General features: G+C 50.4%; 8 protein-coding genes across 8 annotated transcripts; 6 read left to right on the plus strand and 2 right to left on the minus strand.

Moving 5' to 3' along the window:
• Nucleotides 1-400: 400 nt before the first annotated feature.
• MRS44_012324 (uncharacterized protein) lies at nt 401-4,747 on the minus strand (the record flags this gene model as incomplete). The annotated part of the gene is made up of 4 exons (XM_065618764.1): nt 401-596; nt 646-945; nt 1,240-3,789; nt 4,230-4,747. The coding sequence occupies 4 exons, from the start codon at nt 4,745-4,747 to the stop codon at nt 401-403; spliced, it is 3,564 nt and encodes a 1,187-aa protein (XP_065474836.1).
• Nucleotides 4,748-5,359: 612 nt separating this feature from the next.
• On the plus strand, nt 5,360-8,785 carry MRS44_012325 (uncharacterized protein; the record flags this gene model as incomplete). The annotated part of the gene is made up of 7 exons (XM_065618765.1): nt 5,360-5,880; nt 5,938-6,151; nt 6,237-6,296; nt 6,347-6,637; nt 6,693-6,878; nt 6,936-7,147; nt 7,195-8,785. The coding sequence occupies 7 exons, from the start codon at nt 5,360-5,362 to the stop codon at nt 8,783-8,785; spliced, it is 3,075 nt and encodes a 1,024-aa protein (XP_065474837.1).
• A 1,186-nt stretch (nt 8,786-9,971) lies between these two features.
• On the plus strand, nt 9,972-11,637 carry MRS44_012326 (uncharacterized protein; the record flags this gene model as incomplete). The annotated part of the gene is made up of 2 exons (XM_046284057.2): nt 9,972-10,555; nt 10,605-11,637. The coding sequence occupies 2 exons, from the start codon at nt 9,972-9,974 to the stop codon at nt 11,635-11,637; spliced, it is 1,617 nt and encodes a 538-aa protein (XP_046133224.2).
• A 600-nt stretch (nt 11,638-12,237) lies between these two features.
• MRS44_012327 (uncharacterized protein) lies at nt 12,238-13,102 on the plus strand (the record flags this gene model as incomplete). Its single annotated transcript, XM_046281149.2, has 3 exons — nt 12,238-12,529; nt 12,576-13,002; nt 13,057-13,102. 3 exons carry the CDS (start codon nt 12,238-12,240, stop codon nt 13,100-13,102), a joined length of 765 nt encoding a protein of 254 aa, XP_046133223.2.
• A 793-nt stretch (nt 13,103-13,895) lies between these two features.
• MRS44_012328 (uncharacterized protein) lies at nt 13,896-14,537 on the plus strand (the record flags this gene model as incomplete). The annotated part of the gene is made up of 1 exon (XM_046281148.2): nt 13,896-14,537. One exon carries the CDS (start codon nt 13,896-13,898, stop codon nt 14,535-14,537), a length of 642 nt encoding a protein of 213 aa, XP_046133222.2.
• A 2,631-nt stretch (nt 14,538-17,168) lies between these two features.
• MRS44_012329 (uncharacterized protein) lies at nt 17,169-19,111 on the minus strand (the record flags this gene model as incomplete). Its single annotated transcript, XM_065618766.1, has 4 exons — nt 17,169-18,111; nt 18,160-18,487; nt 18,541-18,808; nt 18,875-19,111. 4 exons carry the CDS (start codon nt 19,109-19,111, stop codon nt 17,169-17,171), a joined length of 1,776 nt encoding a protein of 591 aa, XP_065474838.1.
• A 1,598-nt stretch (nt 19,112-20,709) lies between these two features.
• MRS44_012330 (uncharacterized protein) lies at nt 20,710-21,901 on the plus strand (the record flags this gene model as incomplete). The annotated part of the gene is made up of 3 exons (XM_065618767.1): nt 20,710-21,158; nt 21,263-21,653; nt 21,725-21,901. The coding sequence occupies 3 exons, from the start codon at nt 20,710-20,712 to the stop codon at nt 21,899-21,901; spliced, it is 1,017 nt and encodes a 338-aa protein (XP_065474839.1).
• A 951-nt stretch (nt 21,902-22,852) lies between these two features.
• On the plus strand, nt 22,853-27,431 carry MRS44_012331 (uncharacterized protein; the record flags this gene model as incomplete). Its single annotated transcript, XM_065618768.1, has 3 exons — nt 22,853-23,873; nt 23,921-26,637; nt 26,694-27,431. 3 exons carry the CDS (start codon nt 22,853-22,855, stop codon nt 27,429-27,431), a joined length of 4,476 nt encoding a protein of 1,491 aa, XP_065474840.1.
• Between the last annotated feature and the right edge of the window lie 236 nt (nt 27,432-27,667).

A 27,667-nucleotide genomic window follows, 5' to 3' on the forward strand; every position in this document is an offset into this window, starting at 1 on the left:
ATTGCACGTTACGGCCCAACCCGCCTCTGCCAGGTAGGTACCAATCCATTAGTTTCCCGCAGTTAAGTTCCCCTTGAAAGAGAGATCTGTAGCACCAGTGCCCTAGGCGCATCTTCATGGCATGTTAGACTTGAGAAATGCAGCGAAAAAACCCATGCCAAGAAAACCACCATCAAAGAAGTCTTCTAAGCCTGGAGCTATCTCAGGGTCTTTCCAGATCCCTTGGCTCATCAAACCGTACACACGTCTTTGCTCTTCAAGACTAAGAAGCAATGGAGATGTGGAAGAAGAATCATCTAAACAATAGTGGCGAAAGTGTGCGGTCTTTACTTGGTCTAAGTTTTCACTATGGAGGGTAACTTTTAGCATTTGCACAATCTCGGCTTGCATCCAGCGTTACTTACTGGGCGCGGCTGAACTCGGATATACGACCATAGCTGCCGGATATGATGAGATGAAAGCCATCGACTAGCTTGTCTTTCAGGGGAGAAGAGGATTGGACCTTGTCTAGGTATTCCAAGGCCAGTAGAAGGCTCTCCTCTGCCTTATTCTGGACCAACTTCGCAATGGCAAGTCCAAAAAACAGAAGGGCGCTTCTATATTTGTCAACTTCAACAGTCCTTATGTTAAACCAGTCTGACGTACCTTAGAGAATCCAAAATGCCATCTACTGGGTTTGTCATGGACTTTGGCGACCGAGCCCGTTCGAGCACCCTCTCTGCATCCTTGGGCTGCTCATTCATGAGCAGAGCGAGCCCCAACTTTACCCTGACAAATGACAGGTCTTGCCCGGATTTTGTTTTGATGTGCTCTAGGGCTTTGATACTCATCTCATAGGAGACTATGGACGCGGGAAAGTCTTCGGCTCTCCGCTTGACCCCCCCAACTCCGTGGTGGGCAACAGCTTGGATGAGCCAGTAATCGTCTGACCCAGGCTCCAAATCACTGACAGATAGTCTTAAGCAGGACTCAAAGTAAGAACAAGCTTTGCTATTCATCCCCTTTCTGTAAGCGAGCATCCCTTTGTGATGGTTGACTAGACACAGCTCCCTGGAAACATCGCGGGGGTATGGGGGTGGGCTTTTTGGGCCCTGAATGTCAAGAATGCGGCTGACGAAATTTAGAAACGAGTCGGCCTGGTGGTACTTATGGCGTTTAATGGCACACCTTGGGTTAATCAAGGTTAGTAATTCTGGTGCCATATGGGAATCGAGGGAAGTAGAGGAGCAGAGCACGCACCATGATATGTCCAAAAGGATTCCACGTATCTGGGAAACCTCTAGCAACGAATATAGTGATGAGGAAAACTGATCAAGCTCATCGCAAAGCTTGGAAACGTGGCGCCATAGACCGGCACACCGTGTCAGGGTCGGTGTAGAAGAGCCAATGAAGAGAGAGTCTTTAAACTCGCATGGCCAGGCATCAGCAAGTAAAAGAAGGGCTCTGCAGTAGGCTCGAAGAAAGACTGGCCGATCCATGCGTTGCCTGAAGATGGTCTGCACCGCCGGGGAAGTATAGAGGCTTTGCTGTGCACTTGCCTTCCAGATCAGGGACGAGTCAAGTAGCTGGTTTCGCATTTCCTCGAACTCTGACATGCTTTGAGGATAGCCATCCAGCCTGGGCAAGGATTCATTGGGCCACAGCAAATTTTCAGTGATCCCGAACGGAGAGAGAAGAGAGATGACGTTCAACAGAGGCTCGCCGTCGCCAGGATTCAGTCGCCAGATTGTAATGAGGTGGATGTTGTGGTTTGGCTGCTGAAGAATCTCGTCCTTTGCCATTGAGTTTGAGCCAAAAATTTGTTCAATTTTGTATGCCGCAATGAAGTCCCAAACCTCCATGTTATGCCTAGAGATGAGTGATGTTGCCTGCTTGATGGCAGCCGGATGACCCTGAAGGAATTCTGACAACAAACGCTGGTGCTTGAACCAGTCTCGCGAAAGGGATGCGCCAGGCTCAAGAAGTGCCTCAATAGAGAAGTTCAAGTATCGCCTAGTCAATGTTATTGCGTCTGTTGAATTCAATGGTCCCAACTTGATATATCGAGGTGCACCGACGGTTAAGTCGTCGAGGAATAGAGGCTTCCTCCGGGTGACGACAAGGACAGTGCCAAACTGACCTCCAGTTGGCCAAAGCTGACGAATGACTCCTGCGTCTTCGATGCCATCGAAAACTATCAACCATGACCCTCCAAAGTTGTTTTTGCGCGGGTGTGTGAACCATCTGAACATTTGCTCTCGGGCTTGATCTCGATGAATCGGCATTAACGACTCCGCATCGTTCAGTTCAAGCTTTGCAGCGACTCTAGAAAGGTAATCGAGGATCTCATTCAGTGGGGCGTCCCTAATCCATATAATGGCATAGTAGGAATCTTTCACTCTGTAGGCGAACTCGGTAGAAAGAGCGGTCTTGCCAACTCCCACCTCCCCGTGGAGAGAGTGAACAACAATCTTATCTTCAAGTTGAGGAGTCCGATACAGCTCATCGACAGCTGGAACCATGACAAAACGTTCATCTCTCTCATACGGGACGGAGAAGACTCTTCGGGTCGCAATAGGTGGTGGCATGCTGTCAATGGTAGGGGAGGATCCTGGGTTCGAGTGGCCGACTGCATCGTCCTTAACTCGTGTAATTGGCATAGACCAGTGGGTTGCATATCCCGGTGCAATGATGTTATTCTCTTGTCGAAGGGTGCGTTGTCCGAACTCAAGTTGTGCTTGCGTAAATCTCGTCTGAGCTGGGCTTTTCCGTAGACTTATCTGGCTCAAAAGGTCGTTGACACCACTAATCAGCGACTTTTGTGCCTCAAGACTCCCCTTTGTTGTTGTCGTCGTCGTCGCCGCCTCAAGACTGCAGGCTACTTCCTCCAAGTACTCTTCTCGAAGAGCACTAGGCACTTGGCGAAATAGGCCAAGCCCTTCATGTAAAGAATGATGAGGTTCACGCATCCCATCCTCTTCCGGGACTCTTCGGCGAATCTTAGATAGACGTAGATAACCCATCATGTGGATTGCAGGGGCAATCGGAGGCTGGCTAATGAGATGTTCAAGAGTCGATTTAGCCTCTGCGTATCTTCCGCTTCCGATGAGGGAATCTACGAGATAGAGACTTAAGTAGAACCAATCTGGTCGACTAGAAAGCTCGGGGGTGTTTCTTGCGGCAAGGCAACGGGCCGCTATAGTGTTGGCAACATCCTCCTTTCGTAGGATATTGTAACAGTTGGCACTTTCGGCTGCAACAATCCCAACTTGGAAAGATGCCAAGCCCCAATGAGTAATTGCGGCTGGGAAATTAGCGTGCAAGACTGTGGCAGCTTCATCGTGGTATTGCATTCTAGAAAGAAGCAACCCTCGAAGTATGCTAAGCTCCATGCCGAGGGATCGCGGAAGTGAAATGGCTCGGAGCTGAGCACGTGGAAGTAACTCGATGGCGATGAGATACTCCATGGGAGATGGATATGTTGTTGACTTTGGACTCCAGGAAATAGCGGCCTTCGCAATGGCATCGGAAAGGGGTTGTGGCCATGGTCTCTCGGCCGTCTGGCTGGACAGAAGTAGTTCAAGTGCGAGGCCAGTCCACGCGTTGGACCTCTCATCAAGATCGCCACAACCGGTGTTCAAGGCGAGCCTTTCAAAGGCTTCTGGTGATGAAGAGGAAATCGCCTCAATCATTTCAGAGAAAATGTCAAGACAGCGATCCACTCCACGACCTTGGTCGCCACAGTATCGGGTATTGGGTATGTCGATCACATTGACCATCTTTCGAGGGAAGTTCACTGGGTAGAAAGGACTATTCAGTCCCGAGAAGGTGATTATCTGCAACAGACAGTCAAGGAGGTTAATTGCGAATTGTATTCCTCTAATGTCTTGTTAGCTGCCATAGATACATTAATACTTGACTAATAGATAGCACAGGAGCAGATAGGTGGTTAGCACACCACTTTGGTTACTTGTCCTTTGGTTGTCGGGATTTGATTTGGGCTATGAGTAGTGAATACTTGCCCTTATAGTAATCTAAGAGCAGGAGAAAACAATGTAAGAGTTAGTAAATAACTGTTCATTATAATCCTGTTCCTAGATAAAATTAAGATCAGAGAGCGCAAAGACTCTTCCAAGCTGTGACAATTATCAAACCCTTGAGCCCGGGTAGTTGTAGACTATAATAGCCAAGGTGGTGTGCTGAATGTCTGCTCCTATGTTGAGGTTGGAATCAATTTGAGCGTTTCGCACCTCTCTTTAGGCAGGAGCCAATCCTGAATATCCTCTTCCGAGACGGATGCGAGCAAAGGTAGCAGAAACGCCTTTGCTAGGGGGATCAAGCTAGCAGCAACTTCTTCACCAAGCACATCTGTGTTCCGGCAGGGGAATGCATGGTTGAAAATGCGGATGCACTGCAAGGCGTATATATCTTGGTTCTGCTCATTCTCGTCTGGTCCAAGACTGTCGTTTGGTCGTGTCTCGAAATACCAGATGCCGCAGTCCTTGACAAGTTGTACGCCATCGGGGCAAGGAGCAGTGGGACGATCGTCGCAGTCGAACAGGAGTCGGTGTGCCTCTCGAAAGTCAAGTAGCCATCGTGGCACCCCCCCTTCGTGGGGCTGTATCTGCTCGATCTCCCCAGTTGCAGACCATGCCGATTTCGGTTCGCAGGCTCGTCTAATCAAGTCGAACGGGACTCTGTGACACTGGAAGCACAGAAGCAGTTGACGTAGCTGATAGTTACCCCTCGGTCTCTCGCTTTCATCCATGGAGACTGTCGAGAATATGAAGATGCTGCAAAATGAACAGGGCAAGGTTGATGAAGAAATACTTGGTCATCCCCTGCCCCGCTGCTACAGCCGCACGAGGGACTCCTGTTGGTGATGGCCTGCTACGCATAGAGTACGGCGCTAACAATCCCAGCACAATTCTACATCACACCTGTACCTAAGGAAAGGGTAAAGATGGATAGAAAACGTCATAAAAATGTCATAAAATTAACTGGATTTAGGTAAGGCCTTTATTATTTTCGACTCACATTTGAAATTACTTAGAATAATTCTAGATTACTCTTTCGCTAAATCTAAGACCATCCGCTATGTTTATTTGTTAAAAGTCGTCTTAACAAGGCATGCCAAGCAGGCTGTGAAAATGGCGAACCACAGCGCTTAACGGGCTGCCTGATTGCAAGAATTTTCGGGGCGGTAGACCCTGGGCGCTTAGATGATTGGCCTGGCTTGCTTTCAGCTGATCATATTGCTTCTTGATGATGATCACTAAAACAGGGCTCTGAGGCCTCCTCTCTCAAACCCGGCCTCCTCAGATCATCCTCTCCTCTTCCTATCTGCTTACCCAAGCTGCCTCTCACGCTCGTCGACGTGATGCCACTCGAGAGTAAATATGCCCTCCGGGTCTCCTCTATTCCTGACGATACTACGAAGGAGCAGTTTGCGGACTTCGTACGAAGCCTCTCTGCTGCGGGGCAGGATTTCAAGAAAAAGTCCATGTTCTCTTCTTTAAAGGTCAAACATTGGAAGAAGATAGGTCAAGATCATTTCGGAACACCGACAGAGCCATCTAGCCCAGTTTCGCCTTCTGCAAATGGCCAAGATGATGCCCCCTTGATAAGAGGTATCGATGACGGGATTCGTACCTCGTTTGCCGACCAACACGGCCTCAGGGTTGGAACAATAGCCTTCCCATCCAAGGAGGCTGCTGAGTTGGTTCTCAAAAGGCATGAAAAAGCAAGAAAGAGCTCAAATGCTATGCATCAGTGGAGGGATTGGGATTTGTCGAGCAGCTTCCAGGGAATCACAGTCCTGTATGAACCCAAGCAGGATGAACAACAGGATCGAGAGGAAAAAGGGAGGGAAAGAAGCGAAGGGGTCGGGATTAACATGGAGTAGGCTCTCTTCCTACGCTCTCTGAATTTGCTTCCATACTAACCACCTACCCAAAGCATCTGTGCCGTTCATGGACTCGGAGGAAACGCCATTGATACATGGAATGCGTCTGATAAGGGCATAATGTGGCTCCGGGATTACCTTCCTTCTTCGGAGTATTTCAGCAACAGCCGAATCATGACATTTGGCTATGACTCCGACTTGACAGATCCGGGCACCGTGGCGGGGCTGGATAACTGGGCAGAGTCTCTGATTCACTGCCTAAGCGAAGTAAGGACTTCTAAAGAGGTAACTAATGAACTGCGGGAGAGCCTAAGGGAACCTTTTGACCTGTTTTACCTAACACACCCTGCAGGAACGAGCACGCCCATTACTCCTTGTCTGCCACTCTTTGGGGGGCTTGGTCGCCAGAAAGGTAAGGACCGTCCTTTGGCATCAGTTGTGCAGCAAATAACACGATGCCAGGCTATGTCGCAGCTCCCAACATCCAGCATCAGAGGCATAACTTTGTCTCAATGTGGACTGGTCTTTCTGGCAACCCCACACACTGGCACCACCAAGGCAGACTGGAGCAACTTTATAGTGGCGGCTGCCGGGACTGTGGCTGGTGTGAGGCCAGAAGTTGTTTCGCATCTTCAGTCGTTCAACCCTGCCTCTGTGTGGGATAAGAAGGCTTTTCTCAAGCTGACACCGCGCCCCCCATTTCGGTGCTTTGCCGAAGGTCGCAGGAAGCTCATCAGGGGCACTTATCAACACGTGGGTCTCCCGCCTCTTCTTTGTCTCTTTATTGTTACGATCCTGACTCTTGAAGGTTGTCACCCAAGGCTCGGCATCCTTGGACCCTGAAAACCCTGCCCTCATGATCCCACAGGATCACAGTGGAATCTGCAAGTTTAGCACGAAGCTCGGGGCCTACATTACAATCAGCTCTGCTCTGAACCAAGTGTTTTTCGAGGTCACTGGAAGACTGGAGCCCGAGCAGGGACATGAACGACGTGTAAGACCAACCGACACACCAAGGACGACGGATGATTATGTCTGATAGAGTTAATAGATGTTTGGCCATCCTCGTTTTCTTGCCTGTGCGTACCCACCATACAAGAAATTTTGGTGGGAAGGCAGTGAGATGAATGAGATTCAGTATCGTCTTACCCTTCAAACGCCGCTGGTCGGGCGGAATGAAGAGATGGGCGAGCTCGAGAAGGCGGTAGCTCAACCCCCGGCACGTCCGAAGCTAACAGTGGTAAAGGGCATCGCGGGGATCGGGTATGTGAAGCTTTCAGGTTGCTCTTCCCTGACTAACATAAGTTTAGGAAGACCGAAGTTCTGATGAGATTCACAGCCAAGCATAGATATCGCCGAAATATCTTCTTCCTCAGAGCCCACAACTCCAAGAAGCTTGAGGATGCCCTCGCCGCTGTTTGCAACAGCATCGGGTTTGACATGATTGAGAACCCCAATATCAACTGGGAGCGTTGGCGACGGACTGAGACACCCGAAAGAATTCAAATTTTTGTCGACTGGTTGGGAAAGGACTTTAACAAGGATTCGCTCCTCATCATGGATGATGCAGAGATATTTGGGGCAGCAAGCATTCAAGCCGCCCTCAAGTATCCAGCATGGCACATCGTCATGTCGACCAGAGACTCGAACCTCAAGGGGCCTGGGAGAGAGTCTCAGGATCTTCGATTGGCGCCTCTGACAGTCAACGACACGGCCTTGCTACTGCAAAATTCATTACACAGCTTGTCGCCAGAGGATTCGCAACTTTTAGACGAGCAAGACTTCCAACGTTTGTCAAGAGCTATCCAAGGCCATCCCCTCGCAGCACAAAACGTGATCCCCTTCCTTCTGGAGTATCTTGGAACATTCGACGATCCGACAGAAGAATTTGTTCGGATCCTCGGCAATGGAACTGGCGAAGAACGGAGAATCTTTTTCAAGTTTGCGGCCAGAGATCGATCACTCTGGGATGCTTTCAACAGTTCCCTCGAGTTATTGAAACAAAAAGAAGGCTCGGAAAATGCTGTGAAGCTTTTGCAGATACTTCCTTATCTACGCACAGACGACGATTGCATTGACTCGTTTCTCAAAACGAGCAAGAAAGGACTCTTGCCAGGGGCAGATGTTTCAGCCCATGGCGCAATCCTTCGGTCAGAGTATCTCGTAGTTTCCAAATGGCTTGAGAAGCTTCGAGACGTTTCGCTCTTTGTTTCGAGCGGACCAAGAAGATCTAAAAGGCTTGACATTCACCCACTCGTTTTGCAGTTCGCGCAGCTGCTGCCTAGCGATGAAGCCCGAAAACACCAAATCAGAGATATGTTGCAACTTTTTTACGAGTTCTACCAACGACAAGCGGAGGACTATGTCGTTCCGCATGTCAATCACTGTCTAGACATCTGTTCCCGCTTCGAAATCTCACCGCGAGATCTGGGTCTCTCGCCCAACGTTATTTCCTGGCTTGAAACTATTTCTACAAGGGCGGCGTACCCCACGAAGCCAAGCGGCTCAGCCCAGCAGCTCAACGATTCTTTCATGCAGGAAAGCGACTCCATCAAAGAGAACACAAAGGATTTCATCTTACTATGTGCAAGGACCCAGAAAAAGCTCAAAGATGTTGACTTCCATCTCGGAAACGGTGGTCAAAATCAGCAACTGGTTCTTAAATGTGTTGGGGCGTTTAGAGCGCTGAAAGGCTCGTTGAGGCACGACGATGCATACTGTGGCTTGCAACCTTTGGCACCGTTGGAAGATGCCATTAGAAGTTTGTCTGAGATGGTGAGATCGACGAGCATCTACCCTGAGCTACCCCTGGAGTTGGATAAATTTCGAAGCCGTTGTAGGGCCTCGGTGGAGATGAATAATGACAGCAGGGTTGTGGAGCTTGATGAGACCTGGCATTGAATAGTCTTATTCTCATCGAAAGATAACTGCTAAATTATTATGACAGTAATTAAAAGCGCTCTAAACTATGATTTTTATTATAATATATCTGTAATTACTTATTTTATTATGTTTTTGATCACCCTTTATTATTTTTAGGTTGGCTTAGATAAACCTCTTATCAACTGGCACCTTGCGCATGGTAGACAAAGCATGAACTATCTAGGACTGATGAAGTGTTGATAACAACTGTGGCGAGGCTGGGTATGGGGAGATCAACTGTTGCCATGCTCGGGATTTTCTATACTTTATTCAACAGGCTCAAGAGCTTATACTACCCTTCACATGACTTTGTACATGACTAACTCGCAACACTTCAAGCACAGGAAGCGAATATTACCACACTCATTAGAACTGCCTGGTTTGAATAGTCCATGCTGCAGTCTCGTCTTGTTCATATTTTCATATGTTTATATAGGTTCGGGGTGCTAAATAATAAATTAAGGAGCAGACCTAAGGTGCTAGGCTTGAGTTATGTAAGACTCAATTGGGACTTCAGTTAGCCCATATACCAAAACTCTCCAGCACAGAATCAGTCAGGACATTCTGTCAGAGAGCCTCTTGTGTCATTCTCAAATGGCGAGGAGATCCAGAATGAACCAAAGATAGATGGCCAAGACTGAGGCAAATAGATCAACCACGCCATGCCTTCGATACCTCCCCATAACGGGGGGCAGTGCTGAAGGATCTCCAGCCTTAGGTTCAGGGTTGAAGTTGAGGCTGAGGAGGCACGCTTGACCATTCTCGGGCTGACTCGCCGCCGTTGAGATGAAGGATGATGACGTCGCAGCGCTAGAAGCCTTGTGGGGTCTCCCGAAACCTAAATACTGACCAATCATAAACTCCAGGCGCTCGATTTCGCCCAAACAGGTAAGGAGGTGAGATGCACATGTTTTACAGGCCAAGACTTCAGCTTTGATCATATCCTTGCTTTCAAATCATCTTTGTGGTCCCTTAATGGAGACAAATCATGCGCGAGCCACTTATGGCTTCAAAGTCGAGTATGGGCTTCAGCCACCGCTGGGGCTGCCAACGCTTGGCTGACAACATGCGCCCAGAACCTTAGCATCATCATCCTATATAACCAAGGTAGTCCGTCGACAGATAGTTGGTATTCTCTTATAGCATTATCACTACGAGCAACAAGATGGTTTCTCGTAATATCTTAGCCGCGGCTCTGTGCGCCGCTTCAGCACTTGCAATCCCTCATCAAATAGACTCCAATAGCCCAACGGCCGTCATCGACACAGGAGATGTGATTGGTACCACCACGTCCATCCCAGACTCAAAAGTCACCGTCAACAAGTTCCTCGGCATTCCTTTCGCTGAAGCTCCCGTACGCTTCGCACCACCCAAACCAGCCAAATCGTGGTCAAAACCCTACGATGCCTCAAAGCACAAGCCCGCTTGCATACCCAAGTTCAACTACCCTGAAGACAAGCGGAATGAGAGCATCAAGATCTGGTACACTCCTCCCCCACCTGCCGGGGAAAGCGAAGACTGCCTGAACATCAATGTGTTTGCCCCGGCAGGCTCGAAGCCTGGTTCCAAGGCTGTTGCGTTCTGGATCTATGGAGGAAGCTTTCACCACGGATCAGGATCCCTGCCGCTGTATGACGGGTCGAAGATGGCAGGGTATGAGGATATTATTGTGGTTACTGTCAACTACCGAAACAACATTTTTGGCTTTCCTGAGACATCTGACCTGCCAAAGGGCGAACGCAACCCTGGGTGAGTACTCCTCTAGCTTTAGTTTGTAACAGACACTAATCTGAATTAGTTTCCTCGATCAACGTCTTGCTCTAGACTGGGTACGACGAAACATCAAGGCTTTCGGAGGTGATCCCGAAAAAGTCACCATATTTGGAGAGAGCGCCGGTGCAGCTGGCGTCGATGCGCTTCTGACTGCTCCTCCGGACCCCCTTCCCTTCCGCGGTGCTATCATACAGTCAGGCACAGCAAAGGCTACCCTGACACCAAGCGGATCCTGGGTGAATGCCACAGAGAAAGCAGGCTGCAAGAAAGACAACTTTGACGAAACCCTCAAGTGCATGCGCGAGTTGCCTGCTGACAAGCTTCGGGATGTTGTCGAGAGAGCAGCACTCACCTTTATGCCACTCGCTGATGATGGCGTCACCCAGGCGAACTACCCTCGTGGACAACGCCTCAGGTCAGAGGAGGACCCAGAGTCCATGGCCCGCGTTCCAATCTTGATCGGAACCACTGCAGAGGAAGGTCGATTTCCCGAGCTCAAAGAAATCACCTTGGAGGAGGCCTTGTCCCACTTTGCCTCTGGCATCACACCCGCCCAGATCCGGCTCCTCCGAAGCCTCTACCCTATTGGATCCCCGGGTATCAACAACGAGTTTGACCAAATCACTACCATCGTCACCGAGATTGGCGCGCAGTGTCCGACAAAGTTCATGGCAGATGAGTTCTCCTCGGTTGGCATCAAGACCTGGCGATTCGTCTACAACGCGAGCTTTGAGAACACTGAGATCTTTAAAGGCAGTGGAGCATACCACGCTGCTGAGCTTAGCACCCTCTTTGGCAGTTTCCCCGAGAAAGGAGCTACAGAGTACCAAGAAAAGCTTAGCAGAGTGATGCAAAAGGCGTGGGCGGATTTTGTCAAGGACCCAGAGGAAGGGCCTGGATGGGATGAAGGGCCCAAGGTTGGAGTGCTTGGTGATGGGGTGAGGCCTGATGGTGATACGAAGGGAGGCGATGGGTTGGAGGTTATCAAGCCTACGCTGCTTGACCTGCGATGTCATTTGTATAAGAATATGTGGGAGGAGTCGAATCCTGAGGAGTGAGATATCAGAGGTTGAATTTAGGATAGACTGGCATGATGATGTGAATTATATTTGACTTTGAGCTGCAATAGATAGACTGTAAACAACGTATGTATCAACTTCACATTATCTTTAAACAGAAGGAGTCCTTGTTAAATATGCACAACTCGCGTCCTAGACGCAACCGTCCTTTATTACTGTGTTAACAAGTCTTTTACCACTTCCATGCAGCCGACAATCCAATAACAATTATCTCAAAATTATCATCTCTAGGTGTCTAGGAATTATTTGACGTATCGTTGCCTGCTTCAGAACGCCGATCGGATATCATGCTGTCATGCACGTTCTCGCTGGAATCGATGACGCTAATCCACAACAGATGGATCTTACATTCCGCTGACCTCTGAACCAGATCAAGTCAAGTCGTATATGTCATCGATTTGCAACTAGCTTACGAGAATACAGATACTGGTCTGAAATAAAGGTTTGCAGCTGGCAAGCTGAAAGCATTCTTTTTCTCTTTTGTTCCTTGCACGATAAACGCTGCGCAACAAAGAACAACATCGTCTACAAACCTTCTCAAAGCTTATCTTGCATACAATACTGGTCAAATCTACAATCATGGGCGCCGAACTCTCAACGGCGAGGTGGCTCGCTCCAACGTCCTTCGTCATCGACTTTGCCGCGCAGACATACGGCATGCTCAGCTCCCCCAACATGAAGGATATTCACGATGCCAACATCTCCTTCTTTTCTCCCCAGCCGTACTTTATTGCTGGATTCTTTTTCCCGCAGCAGTTGTTCCAGCTGGCCTGGCTCTGGCGCCTGTACAAGGCCGAGGCGTCCCAAAAGGATGTCTCTAGCATGGTTGACTTTGCGCCCTTTTATGCGCTGGGTAACCTTTGCATTGCTAGTAAGAGCACTTGATATTTACTTGATTAAACTTACTGACCATTCAGCCTGGATGATCTTCTGGAACAGTAATAACCTCAAGGTTTCCAACGTCTTTGTCGTCATCAACTCTGTGGCGCAACTGTACTACATTTCGAGACGTCTTCCTCCCATGGATATCAGCTCCACCAACTCAGTCCTCAATCACATTGTCTCAAAGACCTTTGCTGGCATTGGTGTCCTGGATCTTCTACACAACTCCTCCGTGGCCTACTTTGTCAACGCGCAGCCCTCCACCGCCGTCAAAGTCGCCACGGGTATCGGCTTCGGCCTGCTTTCAGCCACCAGCGACTGGATCTTTGGCGGATGTCTGGTGTATGATCTTGTTGCATTGGCTGTTGGTCAGTCCGTGTATGGGAATGTGGGTTGGAGTAGGTTGTTGGGAATCTACGCTGGAGGAGCCGCCGCAATCGTGGGCATGAGAAACCTTTTCAGGTATGAAGCTATGAAAATGCCGGAAAGAATGCATGAATCTAATCTCTTTCATAGTCCACCTTATAACAGGGGCTTCAGAGGAGACTACCAGTCTCTATAAGGGCGAACGGCCTACAAACCTGCTTCAGGAACTGTTATATCTCCTTCACATTCCATTAATTCCTAAGGAGGCATGGCGAATACTGATTCAGTGCTTTATTAATACGCAGATTTTTGAGGTCGTTTGGAGTTGGGCTTTGCGAACAAAGATAAAGTTGGCATTCTTGACGATTATGTGCTCAAGATGTGGGAGTCGTTCGTTGGGGGCTCTTTTGCTACTGTAACAAAGGAAATAGCTATTAATATAGCAAATGAATAAAAGGAAAAGCCTGTCATTCATGGAAGTGCATTGAGACCAAGGAACCTTGGCTCCTCGTAGTCCCCCAGCCCAAGGGGCTGGATCACAAGACGTTTCAACCTGACGGTCAAAGTTATGCTCACGCTTTGAAGGCTTTCGAGTAGGACTATGCTCCTTAAAAACAATCCCCCATTTAATAAAGAGGGTATTTTGATGCTGGCCTTTGTTAGTTTCATGTAGACAAAGGGGGTTGTTCTGGCGTCGTGTTCACCCACGCCCTGTGGCTTAACACCAGGGTGAGATGAGTTTTGTCAACACTTTTTAGCTGGCAGGAAAAGAATGGGAATGGTGAGAGGACAAGGCAACAGACGGTAATGGGAAACAACGGATAGTGGTGCTTGATGAAGGTCTTTGTCAAGGGAGGAAACATCCCTCCCCCATCACGCAAGTATATTTATACAGTTGATCACCTATAGCAACAATCAACAAGCCGAAAGCGATAGAAAATACAACAACAGTTCCAACCAAAATTATACCTTGAAGGGACCGAGTCCTCATGCCTCCGAGTCCTAAGCACGACGATGAAAAACGAATCAGGCTCTCCGACTTGCCTCCAAAGATTCTGTATCAAGTATTTTCATATATATCTTTGGATGGGGGTGGATTCAGCCTAGTCTGTACGTCGAGAAGACTTCACGAGTTGTTCATTCTGGAACTATACAAGGAAGCTGGAAGAAAGTCCAACTGGGCCCCCTTGTTCGTCGGGGCCGTATGTGGTAACATCCGCACCCTAATGAGATGTCTCGAGGCTGGTGCGTCACTTGACTATCGATGGCCGGGCAATGACCCCAAATGGTGGGTTCTCAACCTTGATGAAGGTGACCAGCCACTTCACGTAGCCATGATGCATTACCAGGTCGAAGCCGTGGAGTGGATACTTGATCAAGGGATCAACCCGTACGAGATCGACAAGGAAGGCAAGATACGGACGCTCGAACTGATCTGCGACTCACAGTTACTCAGAGGCCACTATCCCAGGAAGCTCGAGGTGGTTGCCAGGTGGAGGAGGAAACGGATTCACATACCCGACAAGGACGTGCTGGCGCTCCGGGGCCGCAAGATATTCGACTCGTTGCTAAAATTCGGTGCCTCACACGACCAAGACCTAACCAGAGCTCTCGAGTGGAAACGCGAATAAGTGGAAGCCAGACCGGTGGAAGACGAGCTGGTGGAAGACAAGGGACATTTCCCCCAAAGTTTTCTGCTTCGCTTTCCCCGCGAAATACTGCCCCTAGTGTTGTCGCATCTCTCCCCGGCCGATGACGGCTTCAACTTTGTCACAACATCAAGATTCTTCTACCGCACCCTGATCTTGCACCTATACAGAGAAGCTGGTAGGCAACTTAGTTGGCTCCCTCTGTTTGTCAGCGTCATGGACGGCAACCTTGACACCCTTGAGATCTGCCACAAAGTCGGTGCACCGATGGATCACCCCTGGAAGGGAAACCACCTCACGACCGAGTGGCCGTTTCTTGACGGCTGTCGACCTCTACACATTGCCATAGGGCATGTTAGGATTGACTGCGTAAAATGGCTCATTGGTAAGGGGGCAAACCCCAGCTACACCCAAGAGGAAGCCCTGCTTCGACAGCAACCGTCACCGCTCGTCCTCGCGGGGCTGTTTGTGGTTAACCCTCCCCTCCCGCGTAGTATACAGGTCCGGAGATGGAATCAGAAGGGCGTCAATGTACCGTTTCAGCTGTTTTTGAATAAAAAATGCTGGGACATCTTTGACACTCTTGTCCAAGCCGGTGCGGACGATGCGGAGCGTTTCTGGGTGCACGGGCGAGGCTTGGTGCCAGGAAATCTTCCGCATTGCAAATTTCGACGCAGCCCGCGCAGTTACATGTTCGAATTGCGTACAGCCAGTTTGGATGCCCAAGATTGGTTTATCACTTTGCTAGGGTTGATCCAGGTCCCGTAATTGGTATTGTAGACCTATGAATAGTTTTAATTTCGTCATTAATTTGACATGTACTCCCCCCAGACCCTGTTTGCTTGTCAAAGACTTTTAGGCCGCCTAGCGTGAAGAAACAAGACCAGGGTTTTAAACTCTTATATCCCATGTTGTTTCCGCCCATGTGGCTTCAACGCCACTGTTTCGTCCGTTCTTTGTCGCTATCAGAATGCCTCTTTTCTTAGCACCAGGGGCGCTGCTCACCTCTGTCTCTGGTGCCCGCGTTCCAAGGCATCAGTGGATTAGGCCTGAAACGGCCGTTCAAGGGGACCTGATCTGGAGTTGAGTAGCCAGTTGGATTCTACTATCAGGCATCGCCTGAGTCATCCAGTTCTTGAGCCTTTGTTCCAACGACAGGGCCCAGTCAGAGCAGAGCCCCCATGTCCTGAAACTTGTCGCTCAGCTGAATGCCCCATTAGTCTCGATATTGATTCATCATAATCTTGAGAGTGCCAGATATGATGTCGTTGTTCGCATGGCTGGTCTGGCTGGCATGGCTAGGAGCCTTGATGATAATATAAGAAAGCAGAATCCATCACAGTTCCTCTCCAGCTTGCCTTTATCATTCAACACGCACACCTTGTTCCTCTGTATACCCTCTATCCACTACACAACCTATCCATCTCACAACAAACATCACCCACACGAATTCAACCCTCAACATGGCAAGGACAAACGACCCAATTCCCAGAGTCTTGCGGGGGGTAGCAAGAGTAACAACGCGCAGTCTTATTTAGGACGTTGCCCAACTCATCGAAGACGCTCATCAGTGTCCGAACCCACAGTGTACCTTCAGCAACATTCGCGGTGCGAGAGCTTGCGAAAACTGCGGCTCGACTATGACCCATTCGTCCGTGCTACTCATGGTACTGTTCCTCTCGCACAAAATGCTCTTTCTTTGGACGACACCTACTAACTGATAAAAAGAGAAACCTAGCGGAAGATGTGCTAGACCGTATCACGGAGATACCCGCGGTCATTCGTCCTGACAATGTGGCCTCGCACAGGGCACGTTTCGCGGCCCGAGTTCTGGCCGAGGAAATACAACAGCATACACAGCGTTTCTGGAACGCCCACAACCCTCAGCGCCTTATTGATGCACTGTTCTCACGTTTCCTTCTTTCCCGACGCGTTTGAGGTACCAACAAAAGATTGAGGTAATGAGGGATCTCTCATTCCACGAGTTCGGATCATTGCAGGATATCAGCGGTCCAAGAGCTTAGGGGGTCGTGGAAGCTGGCGAGATAGGTTCGAACAACTGGGCGCTGGAGATGAAGATGAGCGGGAGATACAAGGCACAGATTGGTTTCGCTAGCCTTGAGGAGTTAAAAGACATATAGATTGAGAAATAAGACTTTTGCTTGGGATTCGACATCTTGTACAAGACGCGTACCGTCAATTACCAGGGCTACTACTTGATTTCATTGATGCTGGGATACCTAGGTAATGGGATAACACCCGACACTAAAGACAAGGGCTATGGATTATTTCTCAGTGTACTCTCTTTTAAGCCGGGTACATATTCAAAAGACCATGAAGAACTGTAAGTGATTGTCGGTGATGCCACCCTCATTCCAACGGCGCAACACAACACACCACCGTCCTCCTGTCAACCTCCCCTCAAACCATTCTCCTCAAATTCAACTGCCCGACTCATCTCTAGGTTCTTGTATTGGAAAAGTCTCGAAGACATGCCCAAAAAGAGGTCCCTGCAGGCGCCTTCAGAGCAAACCCTCCTCAGCCCCGGCGCAAAGCATTCCTAATCTCTGCAAAGACTACAGATTTGGGTAGCATCGCCTCCCTTTCCCGGTTCTATTCACCAGCTTCGTCATCACTGGCGACAGGGTTTACGACAACAGTCTTATCCTTCAGGTTGCTGTCTCCCTTCCCGCCTTCGCTTTGTGCGGCTGCACCCTTGCTGAGAGTCTTGCTCAGGTGCCCCATGCACCTGTCCTCGCCACATCCGCCAACAAGTTTGACCTCGTAATCGCCTTTCTTTACATCGGGGACTGTTTTTTCGCAGCTCCATTCACATTGCTCGACCTTGTTTTCAGAGCCCTCGAACAAGCAGCGGAATAGCTGAACAGCTGCAAATACACGGAACCGAGTCCACCGGTCAACATCAACGAGATTGTTGCCTTGCTCGGTGGTGTTTTGATTCCTGTAAAAGAAACCGAGGAGCCACGACGTAGCAGCGTTTGCCAGGATCAGGACCACCAAGAGAACCAGGAGGGCGGTGATGCCGTTCAGAGAGAATGTCTGTATTTCCGGGCTTGAGACGACAAAGTCTCCCGCACCGCTCTTTGGCTTCTTGTCGCCGCCCGTCACTAGATTCGGGTATCGTACCTCGGGGAACATGGTGGCATCGGTGAAGACGCTCCTGCTCGCCACAAAACTGGCCAAGATGAGACGCTCCATATCATCAATCATCCTGCAGTTCTGAGCGTCAATGATACCGTTTGGGCTCGTAGTCCGAGATCGGAGAGCCGAGGTACCGCTAGCAGTCCCGAGTTTGACGATCATGGGGCTGTCACCAAAGGCGGATTCAAGAATCTCGAGCAGGACCTCCTTGATCTTGATGCCAGGTATCTTTTTCAGTTCATCGACCGACTTGACTGAATGAGATCCGTATCTCCACTTGTCCTGCTGCCAGCAGGAGAGAAAAGGTCTGTATCGCTTCATCCAATAGTCGGCCTCGAGTTGATTCCCTGGCGCCGGCTCCTTACGCTGCTCGGTGGCATACCATGGATCGGTGCTTTTGCTGATACTAGACCGATGAGCCGCGTAGATCATGACCGCCTACGACACGTTGGAATCCTTCAGAAGCTGCGCGGCTCCATCTGGGTGCGACCTGAAACCCGCTGATGGAGCATCAAGGATGACGTCGTCGCTGATGGGTACGAAAATAGTTTGATCTCTTGAATCAATGTTCCAGAGCCGGTACACGTCTCCCGGATTGTCACTGCTGTTTGCTCGCTTGTCCACCCAACCGTACTCGGTGATACAGGAGCCAGTCACGTCCAAGGACAACTCAGATCCCCATCGGAGACCCATGTCCACCCCAGAGAGGGTGTAGTTGTACTTGACGCCCCTGACAGGCTCTTCATCGTTGGCCCCGAGTACTTGGGGTTCTCCTCAATGTAGACCCTGTCGCGCAACGTGACTTGGGCTGCCTCCACGCTACCTAGAGACCGCATGGCAGCAGGGGCACGGAGGCCAAACACCTGGAGGTATTTGACATCATCGTCAGGGTCCTGGGGCCAGAAGACGGAACTCGGCCTCACGGGGGCGACGTTGCCGATCAGAAGGGCTGACGGGACCATGATACTAGTCACTATGCCCCCGGAAAACACGACAAAGGCCGCGAGACCGAACCCAAGACCGTACCAGAAGTCACCCGAGTCCCTGGAGTCCTCCTGACTGGAGTTCTTCGGACCGGATTCCTTCAGGCACTGGACCGCGTAATGGAGCAGCTCCTTGCAGGCGAACCAGGGGTCATTGGAGTTCTAGAGGGTGACCAGCGCGACGTATCGGCGTCTGGTCTTTTTTCCGTCAAAGAACATGCCAATGAAACTGATGAGGTTCCAGAGGCAGAGAAACAGGATGGTTATGACGACAGAGAGGCCTGCCGTCAAGATTGTACCAGTATAGCTATCGAAAGCCATGGCCCATTTGTCTCCATTCTTATGGGGCATCTGGAAGGCCGTCGAGAGGAGATAGGCCGAGTCCTCGGGCGGGGTGTAGATGTCGGCCATTTTGAGTTGATTCAGATAGCTAGAAGTCTGTTAGTTCCTGCCGTTTAATGTCATGCAGTAGAACGTACCTTGAGTCAAGTGGTTTACTGCCATACGTCGGGATCTGTCGATCGCAGCTAGGACACGCGGCAAAGAGCTTTCATGCAGGAAGTAACTGTGATGTGCTTGAAGAGAGATCCTGCACAGAGGGGAAGGGTGCCCTTTAGGAAACAGCGGCAGACATTCAACTTCGAGCCTGACTGATCCAGGCGCATGAGACACCTGCGGGAGGGTGCGGCGGCCTGGCCTCTGAGGCTGGGCCTGGTGCTTAGGACAGCTACAAACTCTTTGATAACGAACCAGGCTCCCCGAGAGCTGAAATTTGACGTGAGTGAGGCTACATGGCCAAGAATCAGCCTCATGTCCCTAACGCCCGGGTTGGCCGTGGGTTTTCGGCAGTTGGGATAGATGAATGTTGTAACACTTGAAGACCCAATCAGTTGCCTCAAGTAAGACGCAGGGAAATGTCAGCTGATTGTCTCTTGCCTCACAGGGCTGTTGGATAATCAAGTGGTGAGAAGAGATGAGGCCATCGTGAGTTGCACTTTTCATCTCGACGTTGATTGGGGGCCAAACCCGGTCGAGGCTGTTTATACAAAAGATGGCGTTCGTTGGCTTCAGCCCTAGGGATATTACTCTGCGGGACGTCAAAACTCCAGAATCGCCGAATGTTGAGGATATATCAGGCTGTGGAAGGGAGACTCGGGATAGGTCGAATATTGCAATTGCCATGCAGGCTTGTACCGCCCTCTTTATGCGGATGTTAAGCCACACCGGTGCTAGAGAGAAGAGGAAACTTGCCGTCGCGACGCCATTGGATAATACGTAATTATGTGAGATATAAAACCACCCAGCGGAAGGATTTCCCGTGTGATGACAAGGCTTGCACATCCTATACGCGGGGGTTGCAACCTGCTTTCCCGCAAGTCTAGACGTCAAGCCGCATAGACATGGCGCTCGCGAGGTTGTTCAGCTAAGGCAGGCTGTGATGTTTTCCCTCATATCAACTACCTATATCGCACGTTTATGTCCCGCCTCGCATCGAGTCTGGCCAATCTGGGGATGCTGTCCTCCAAGCGTGTAAGACGTGGCTTTGTTGATCTTTCCCCCGCCCTCTGCACGCCGCTGCGGCCCGAGAGGAAGTAGGCAGAGGACAAACGTGACAGGACGAGATAAATGCATGCTGTGATAGCTAGAACTCTGCGGGGAGAGTGGTTTTTTTTTTTCTTTTTTGCCAAATATTGAGCTTTTAATCGCTGGCGCGACTAAGATCCTGGCCTACGTAGTAGAATGCAACTTGACGATGTTGTCCAAGACGTGATATGCATAGCCTCGCTATTCCGACATGTATAGGACGAATGATAGCATGATGCTGTACCAACTGTCGAGTACTTAAATGCGTCTACAAACCTCCTAAGAAGCACCAGCTCAAGTGTCCTGCAGCTCACACTTATCTGGTCCCCTCCTCTCCGGCCCCCCATCTTGTCTCTTCTGGTGTCTGGGCCTTTGCTCTACACCCTTTTGTTCATTCGTTACTTTGCCCAATTCACACGTCCATCATGCGTTTGCAGCAACTGCTCGCACCCGCCTTCCTGTCCGCCTCTGCCCTGGCGGACACTCTGTCCAACACCCTCCAAGACAGTGGGTTCACCCTGTTTCAACAGCAGCTCCAAAGCAACCCAGAGCTTCTCAACAGTAAGGAGCCTGGCCTTGTGGTGTATGCACCGACCGATTCCGGACTATCCAGTAGTGAGGGACCGGGTCGCGTCAGGCGCCAGCTCAAGTACCAGAATGGGTATTACTTTTCGGGAGAACAATCACAGAGGTACCCCCTCCCGTCGAGTTTCGATAGGAGAATGGTCACTAGAAACCTCCAGTCGGGAGGCGATGCTCGGATGACCTTCTTGGACGATACCGCGTATGTGAACCTCGGCTGGGTCAACAACCAGAGTCTTGTTGAGAGACCGGCTGGAGGGAAGCGACAGGTCTACACCGGTCTCGGGGGAATGTCAATGTCGCGGGCAATGATATTCCATTTGACAATGGTGTCATTCGTCCCATTGATGGGTTAGTATTCTTCCATGCTTCGTTCATTCGACATCACTAACACAGCGTTCAACACAGAGACCTCACTCTGCCTGAGAGCATCTCTTCCACCTTGCCTCACCTCGGCGTCGACAAGTTCCACGACCTGGTCAAAAAGTCAGGCCTTCTCTCCTTGCTAGACTCTACCGCCGGCATCACCGTCCTCGCGCCCGACAACAGCGCCTTCAAGAACGTCACCAAGTGGTCCGACACCGAGCTCATCGAGCTCATCAAGGGTCACATTCTGGTCAACTTTCCAGCATACACCCCTCTGCTCAAGGATGGCCTCGTCTACCCTACCCTTGCGGGCAGCAAGGTCAAGGTCACGGTGAGAGAGGGGACCATCTACCTCAATGGGGCCAAGATCCTGGCGGGCGATGCAATTGCCGTCAATGGAGCTGTCCACACAATTGACAGGGTAAGTCAATGCCTCTGCCAACCCTTGGTTACGTTCAATCTTCGAGAAGGTACTGACAACACGTACAACAGGTCCTGGCCACATTCCCTGGCACAGCTCCTGTACCTGAGCAGACCCAGGCGACAGTGCCAACTCATGTACCTGAGTATGTGCCGACTGGAGCTGGGATGGCCGCCGAGTCTCTGTCTTGGAAGGCTCTGGCGCTCAGTGTCATGGGCGTAGTCGCTGCCACTCGCTACTGGATGTAATTGGCTTTGTTCGGGCGTGGATTCTTGAACGTTACCATCGTTTCAATGGGTCTAATTGGGTATCTGGGGCCAGTAACTGCAACGTAATATTGCCTTTCGGCTTGAGCTGCGATAGTGATGGTTTTTACTAGGATTAATTATGCTGGCTGTGGTTTCATGGTGTGACTATTTTGCCTCGCGCTTTCGGTGTTCATCAACGCCATGTGATCAATGACAGCGTCCGACCTCGCATCGTGAGTGAGGCCAAAATAAGCGCTACAAGGTTGGCGCTAAGCGGGACCTAACATAGCGGGAGATCGCCGCCTCCAGTCTCGTCTCCTTAGTTCAAGGCGATCTTGCCCTTGAACAAGGTTCCATAACTGGACTGATACGGCCAGGTTGGATCCCAATGACGTAGATGAGGGTATTCACTCCCCGGGCTCATGTTTCAGAGACACGGTCAGTTCCATCATCCGGGGGCAAGCTCCCTACTCAGGCGCAAACTGTGAGTTCGCACATAACTCTGCCAAAACCCGAAGCTGTCAACACCAGAATGCGCTGAAGATTTGTCCACCTAGGTAAAGGGGTTGCCAAACGAAATAGAGGCAGTATCACACATTTAACTTATTCTTTATTGCTTTTATCTTCATCGACTAGCATGAAGGCTCGATGCCATTGACTTCGCCCACCGGGCTCTGTGATTCGTGCGTTGGCGGTAGGCACACAAGCGACAACGTTGGGCGACCCAGAGTGGCTGAGTGAGGCAACCCGGGGAGCCTCGCTGGCGACAGCCTGGTTCTCCTTCGCCATCCGCAGCTGCCTCTCTCTCCTCTTGTATCCCCTTCATCCGAGAGCCGCGCCTCTACGATTGCCTCTCTCACGTTCTACCTCGACTCGTTGTTTCGTGTCTCCTCCTGCTGGTGACTTCTCACCTGGCACAGGCAGCCCTGATCTGACCAAGAGACCGACAAAATGGATCAAAAACGAAGTTGGTCTGGCGACCAGGCTGCCGCGAGCTCGCCTTGTCCCCCGAAACGACAAAAGACGTTGCGATACAGTCCAACTGACGCCTTCCCGCACAGCCAGTATACCATCGCCTGGATCTGCGCGCTACACATAGAGATGGCGGCGGCCCGCGCCATGCTCGACGCCATCCACCCTGATCTGCCTCAAGACGCCAGCGACAAAAATACGTACATGCTGGGCAGCATTGGGCCCCACAACATCGTGATCGCCTGTCTGCCGAACGGCCATTACGGGACGAACAATGCGGCGAGTGTTTCGACCCATATACTACGGAGCTTCCCATCGATCCGCAAGGGCTTCATGGTCGGTATCGGAGGGGGCGTCCCGTCTAGGGCTGATATACGACTAGGCGATGTCGTTGTCGGCACCCGGGTAATGCAGTATGACCTGGGCAAAATTGTCGACGGCAATATCCAGCGAACGGCGGTTGCAAAGTCTCCCAGTTACTCACTCCAGACCGCCGTGTCCAACCTACGATCAAAGCACGAGCTAGAGCCCAGCCGAGTGCCGACCATCTTGCAGGATATGGCTGCGAAGTATCCCGAGTATGGTCATCCAGCGTCACCAGATCGCCTATTTCTTGCCACATACAAACATGATCCTCAGTTCTCCTCTTGCAGTGCCTGCGATCAGTCCAGCATTCTACCCAAGAGTACACGCATGCCCAACCATCCCAAGATCCACCACGGTGCCATTGCCTCCGGAAACCAGGTGATGAAGGACAGCCTCGCCCGCGACGACATTGCGCGTAAGCTTGATATCATCTGCTTTGAGATGGAAGCTGCAGGTTTGATGGATGTTCTCCCCTGTCTTCCCATCCGGGGCATTTGTGACTACGCGGATTCACACAAATCCAAAGAGTGGCAGAAGTATGCGGCAGCGACTGCCGCTGCATACGCCAAGGAATTGATTGAGATACTTCCCGCGAACAACGAAAATTTGGACAACGCAGATGTTGCCAATCCTCGTGAGTTTTTTATCGTCTATTGAGAATTGGTGCTCACAAATAGCTAGCACTTCAAGACGCATTGCCCAACCGACGTCGACTCCTACTTGACTCGTTCAAATTCGAGCAGATCGACTCTCGCAAAATTAGCATCAAGACAGCTCACTCCAAAACCTGCCACTGGTTCCTGAAACACCCACAATATCTGAAATGGCTTGATCCCCAGAAACACACACAGCATCATGGGTTTCTCTGGATCCGAGGGAAACCGGGCGTTGGCAAGTCGACAATAATGAAGTTCGTCTACCTCAAGACGAAAAGAAAGAAGAGTCACGCGCATGGCATCACGGCATCCTTCTTCTTCCACGCGCGTGGCGAATACCTCGAAAAGTCAATCGCGGGAATGTACAGATCTTTGCTGTTGCAGCTATTGGAAGGGTACCCTGATCTTCAGGAAGTCCTAGATGACACTGATCTCGTTCCACGGGGCCAGAACGAGTGCCCTCCACTGAACATTCTGAAAGACCTTTTCCATGACGCAGTCTCCAAACTTGGACAGCGCTCTTTCACTTGTTTTGTTGATGCTCTGGATGAGTGTGATGAGCAGCAAGTTGTGGAGATGGTCCACTACTTTGAAGATCTGGCGGAATCTTGTGCGGGCAAAGGGGTGCGGCTTCAAATCTGCTTCTCGAGTCGACATTACCCTTACATTCGCATATTACATGGTATCGAGCTTACATTGGAGCATCAACAAGGCCACATTGAGGACATGGATAACTACATCCAACACAACCTCCGGATTAGAGACACTGCACTCGTTGAGGAGCTCCGACCCCAGATGCTGGAGAAGGCTTCTGGTGTCTTCCTCTGGGTCGTGCTTGTGGTCGATATCCTGAACAAAGAGAACCGAAGGGGTCGTCTGGCTCTGCGAAAGCGGCTTGCAGACGTCCCTAGTGGCCTGAGTGAGCTCTTCAAGGATATTTTGAGACGAGACAAGGACAACATGGAGGACTTACTTCTTTGTATTCTTTGGATTCTCTGTGCAAAGCGACCGCTGCGACCGGAGGAGTATTACCATGCCCTTTGGTCTGGGTTGATCCCGAAAAACCTAGTTGATCCTGAGATGCCCGACGTTACGGTCTCGGACTCTGTTGAATGTGTTGACAGCTATGTCATCACTTCCTCAAAAGGACTCGTCGAGGTTACCAAGTCCAAAAGCTCAACTGTGCAGTTCATTCACGAATCTGTGAGGGATTTTCTCATCAAAGATGAGGGGCTTCGGGAACTGTGGCCCGATCTTGGATACGACTGGGAAAGCTCTGCTCATGACGCTCTCAAGCAATCATGTAGCGTGTACATAAATCATGACCTAGTGCGTGCACACATGGATTCTCTTGGTCCTACATCCGATTCTGATGGCTCGGCCAAGACTTCGAAGCAATTTCCATTTCTGGAGTATGCCAGCCAGCACCTTCTTTACCATGCCGATGCTGCAGCACAAACGTTTCCGCAAGGCGAGTTTCTTTCGAACATCACAGTCCGAGATTGGGTCAAGATGTACAACCTGTTCGAAAAATTCAAGATCCGCAAGTACAGCTCGACAGCAAGTTTGATCTACATCCTTGCAGACAAGGGGTTTTCCGCGCTCATCCGGAAATGGCTCCAAAGCCATCCGAGCATCGACATTCGAGGAGAGAGATATGAGTACCCTCTATTTGCCGCCCTGGCTAATGGCCATAAAGAAGCCGTTGCTGCTCTGCTGAACTCGACTTCGAGCATCTGCGAGGGAGTTGACACTGTGGAGGGCTTCGGGTCCAAAACAGGTTTTGTGGGATATAAAGATCGAACACCCCTGACATGGGCTGCTCAAGAGGGTCTAGCAGGCATCGTAAGGCTCCTTGTCCGGAAGGATACTGATGTTTATGAGGTTGACCGGGAGGGCTACACATCACTCATGCGAGCTTCGAAGGCTGGGCACCACGCCGTTGTATCGTTCCTCATCAAGGAAGGATTGGCAATTGAGAGCGGTCATACTCACAGGGCCACCTCCCTTGCCCTAGAAAACGGCCACGCATCAATATTGAAGCTTTTTATCAAGGCGAATGTAAACTGGGACCTTGACACCAGAACTCTGCGAATGGGGCTCACAGAAGCTTCAAAAAGGGGAAGTGAAGAGATGGTAAAGCTTTTGATCGAGGAAGGAGTTGAACTTGACGCCTATGATTCCTGGGGCTACACAGCTCTGTCCCTCGCCTTGGAAATAGACCCCGCCACAACGTTGAAGCTTCTCATCGAGGCGTACGCAGACTGGGATTTTAATCCCAAAGATATGCAGGCGGCCCTTAGAACATCCGCAGTATGGGGTAATGATGAGATGGCAAAACTTTTGGTCGAGAAAGGAGTTGAAATCGACGCCCAAGATTTCCTGGGAAACACTGCTCTGTCCTTTGCCTCAAGGAACGGCCATTTGTCAACAGTGAAGCTTCTCATTGAGAACAGCGCTCAAATCGAACCTGACTTGAGGGGTGAGACCCCGCGGCTAGCCCTCATCGAAGCCTCAAGTCATGGCCATGAAGCGATAGTCAAGTTTCTTTTGGAGAGCGGAGCAGAATCTACTGCCTGTGATTACGAAGGTCAGACCGCCATCTCTGGAGCTTCGAGTCGGGGTCAATTAGCAATTGTCAAGCTTCTTATCGAGAGTGGAGCTCAAATTAACCCTGATGCGAAGGGAAGCAATCCGGAGCCAGCCCTTATCAAAGCCTCAATGAACGGCCATGTGGAAGTAGTGAGGCTCTTGCTTGAGCGGGGAGCAAACATCGAAACCCAGGCCGAAGATGGCAGAACACCCTCATTGCAGCCTCGATGGCCGGCCATGAGAAATTGGCGAGGTTGTTGATTGAACAACGGGCCAATGTCAACGCGCAAGACAAAGATGGCAAATCGCCCCTTCATCGTATCATGGAGTATCATCGTTATGAAGGTTTCCGCGTTGGCGATTCGCTTCACGAGTCATTCACGAAGCTTCTCCTTCGCAATGGCGCTACCCTTGATGCAAGAGATTTCAATGGCCAAACGCCCCTACTCATTGCCTGCAAAAATGCACAAAGGGGAGCACAGCGGCTTCTCGTTGAGCAGGGAGCTAATGTCAATGCAAGAGATAAACAGGGAAACACACCCCTCTTTTGGGCCTGCGACAGCCTCGCAGGATATGCCAGGGGAGTACCTCTACTTCTCATCAAGAAAGGTGCCGATGTCAACGCAAAGACTGAACAGGGCGAAACACCTCTACACAGGGTTTGCCAGTCATATCGGCTAAAATCTGGCGAGAAGCTAGCGCGTGTTCTCATCGACAAGGGGGCGGACATTCATGCTCGAGATAGCGAGGGTTCAACACCACTCCATCTGGCCGTTATTAGTCGCCTTCCTCTGGAGTTTCAGCTTCGGGTGGTGAAGCTTCTGGTCGAGAAGGGGGCAGATATCGACGATCCCAACAGCAAAGGCAACACACCAGAGAGTCTTGCCAAGAAGAGGAGGCTGCAAAGAGACCATCCTCTCATGTTGGCTCTCAAAGGATTATGAAACGGGTTTTTTATATTATCTACCTTGGCTGAAAGCACAGGCGGCTGGATTTTGTATAAAAATGGACGGGTCGCGTTGACATCGTTTGTCAATTCGTTTGTTGTTCTCGATCATCTATTCTTAGCGTGATAGAAATGGCGTCGAGAATCCATTCCAATTTGACATAGGACCCGCCCGCCGGCCTTTGTTAACCCTTTTATGAGACATTCCTCGTTTCTCACTAAAGCTTCTAGAAG

Source organism: Fusarium solani (genome assembly GCF_023522795.1).
Source record: "Fusarium solani strain SB1 chromosome Unknown bctg00000008, whole genome shotgun sequence".
Lineage (NCBI taxonomy): Eukaryota > Fungi > Ascomycota > Sordariomycetes > Hypocreales > Nectriaceae > Fusarium > Fusarium solani.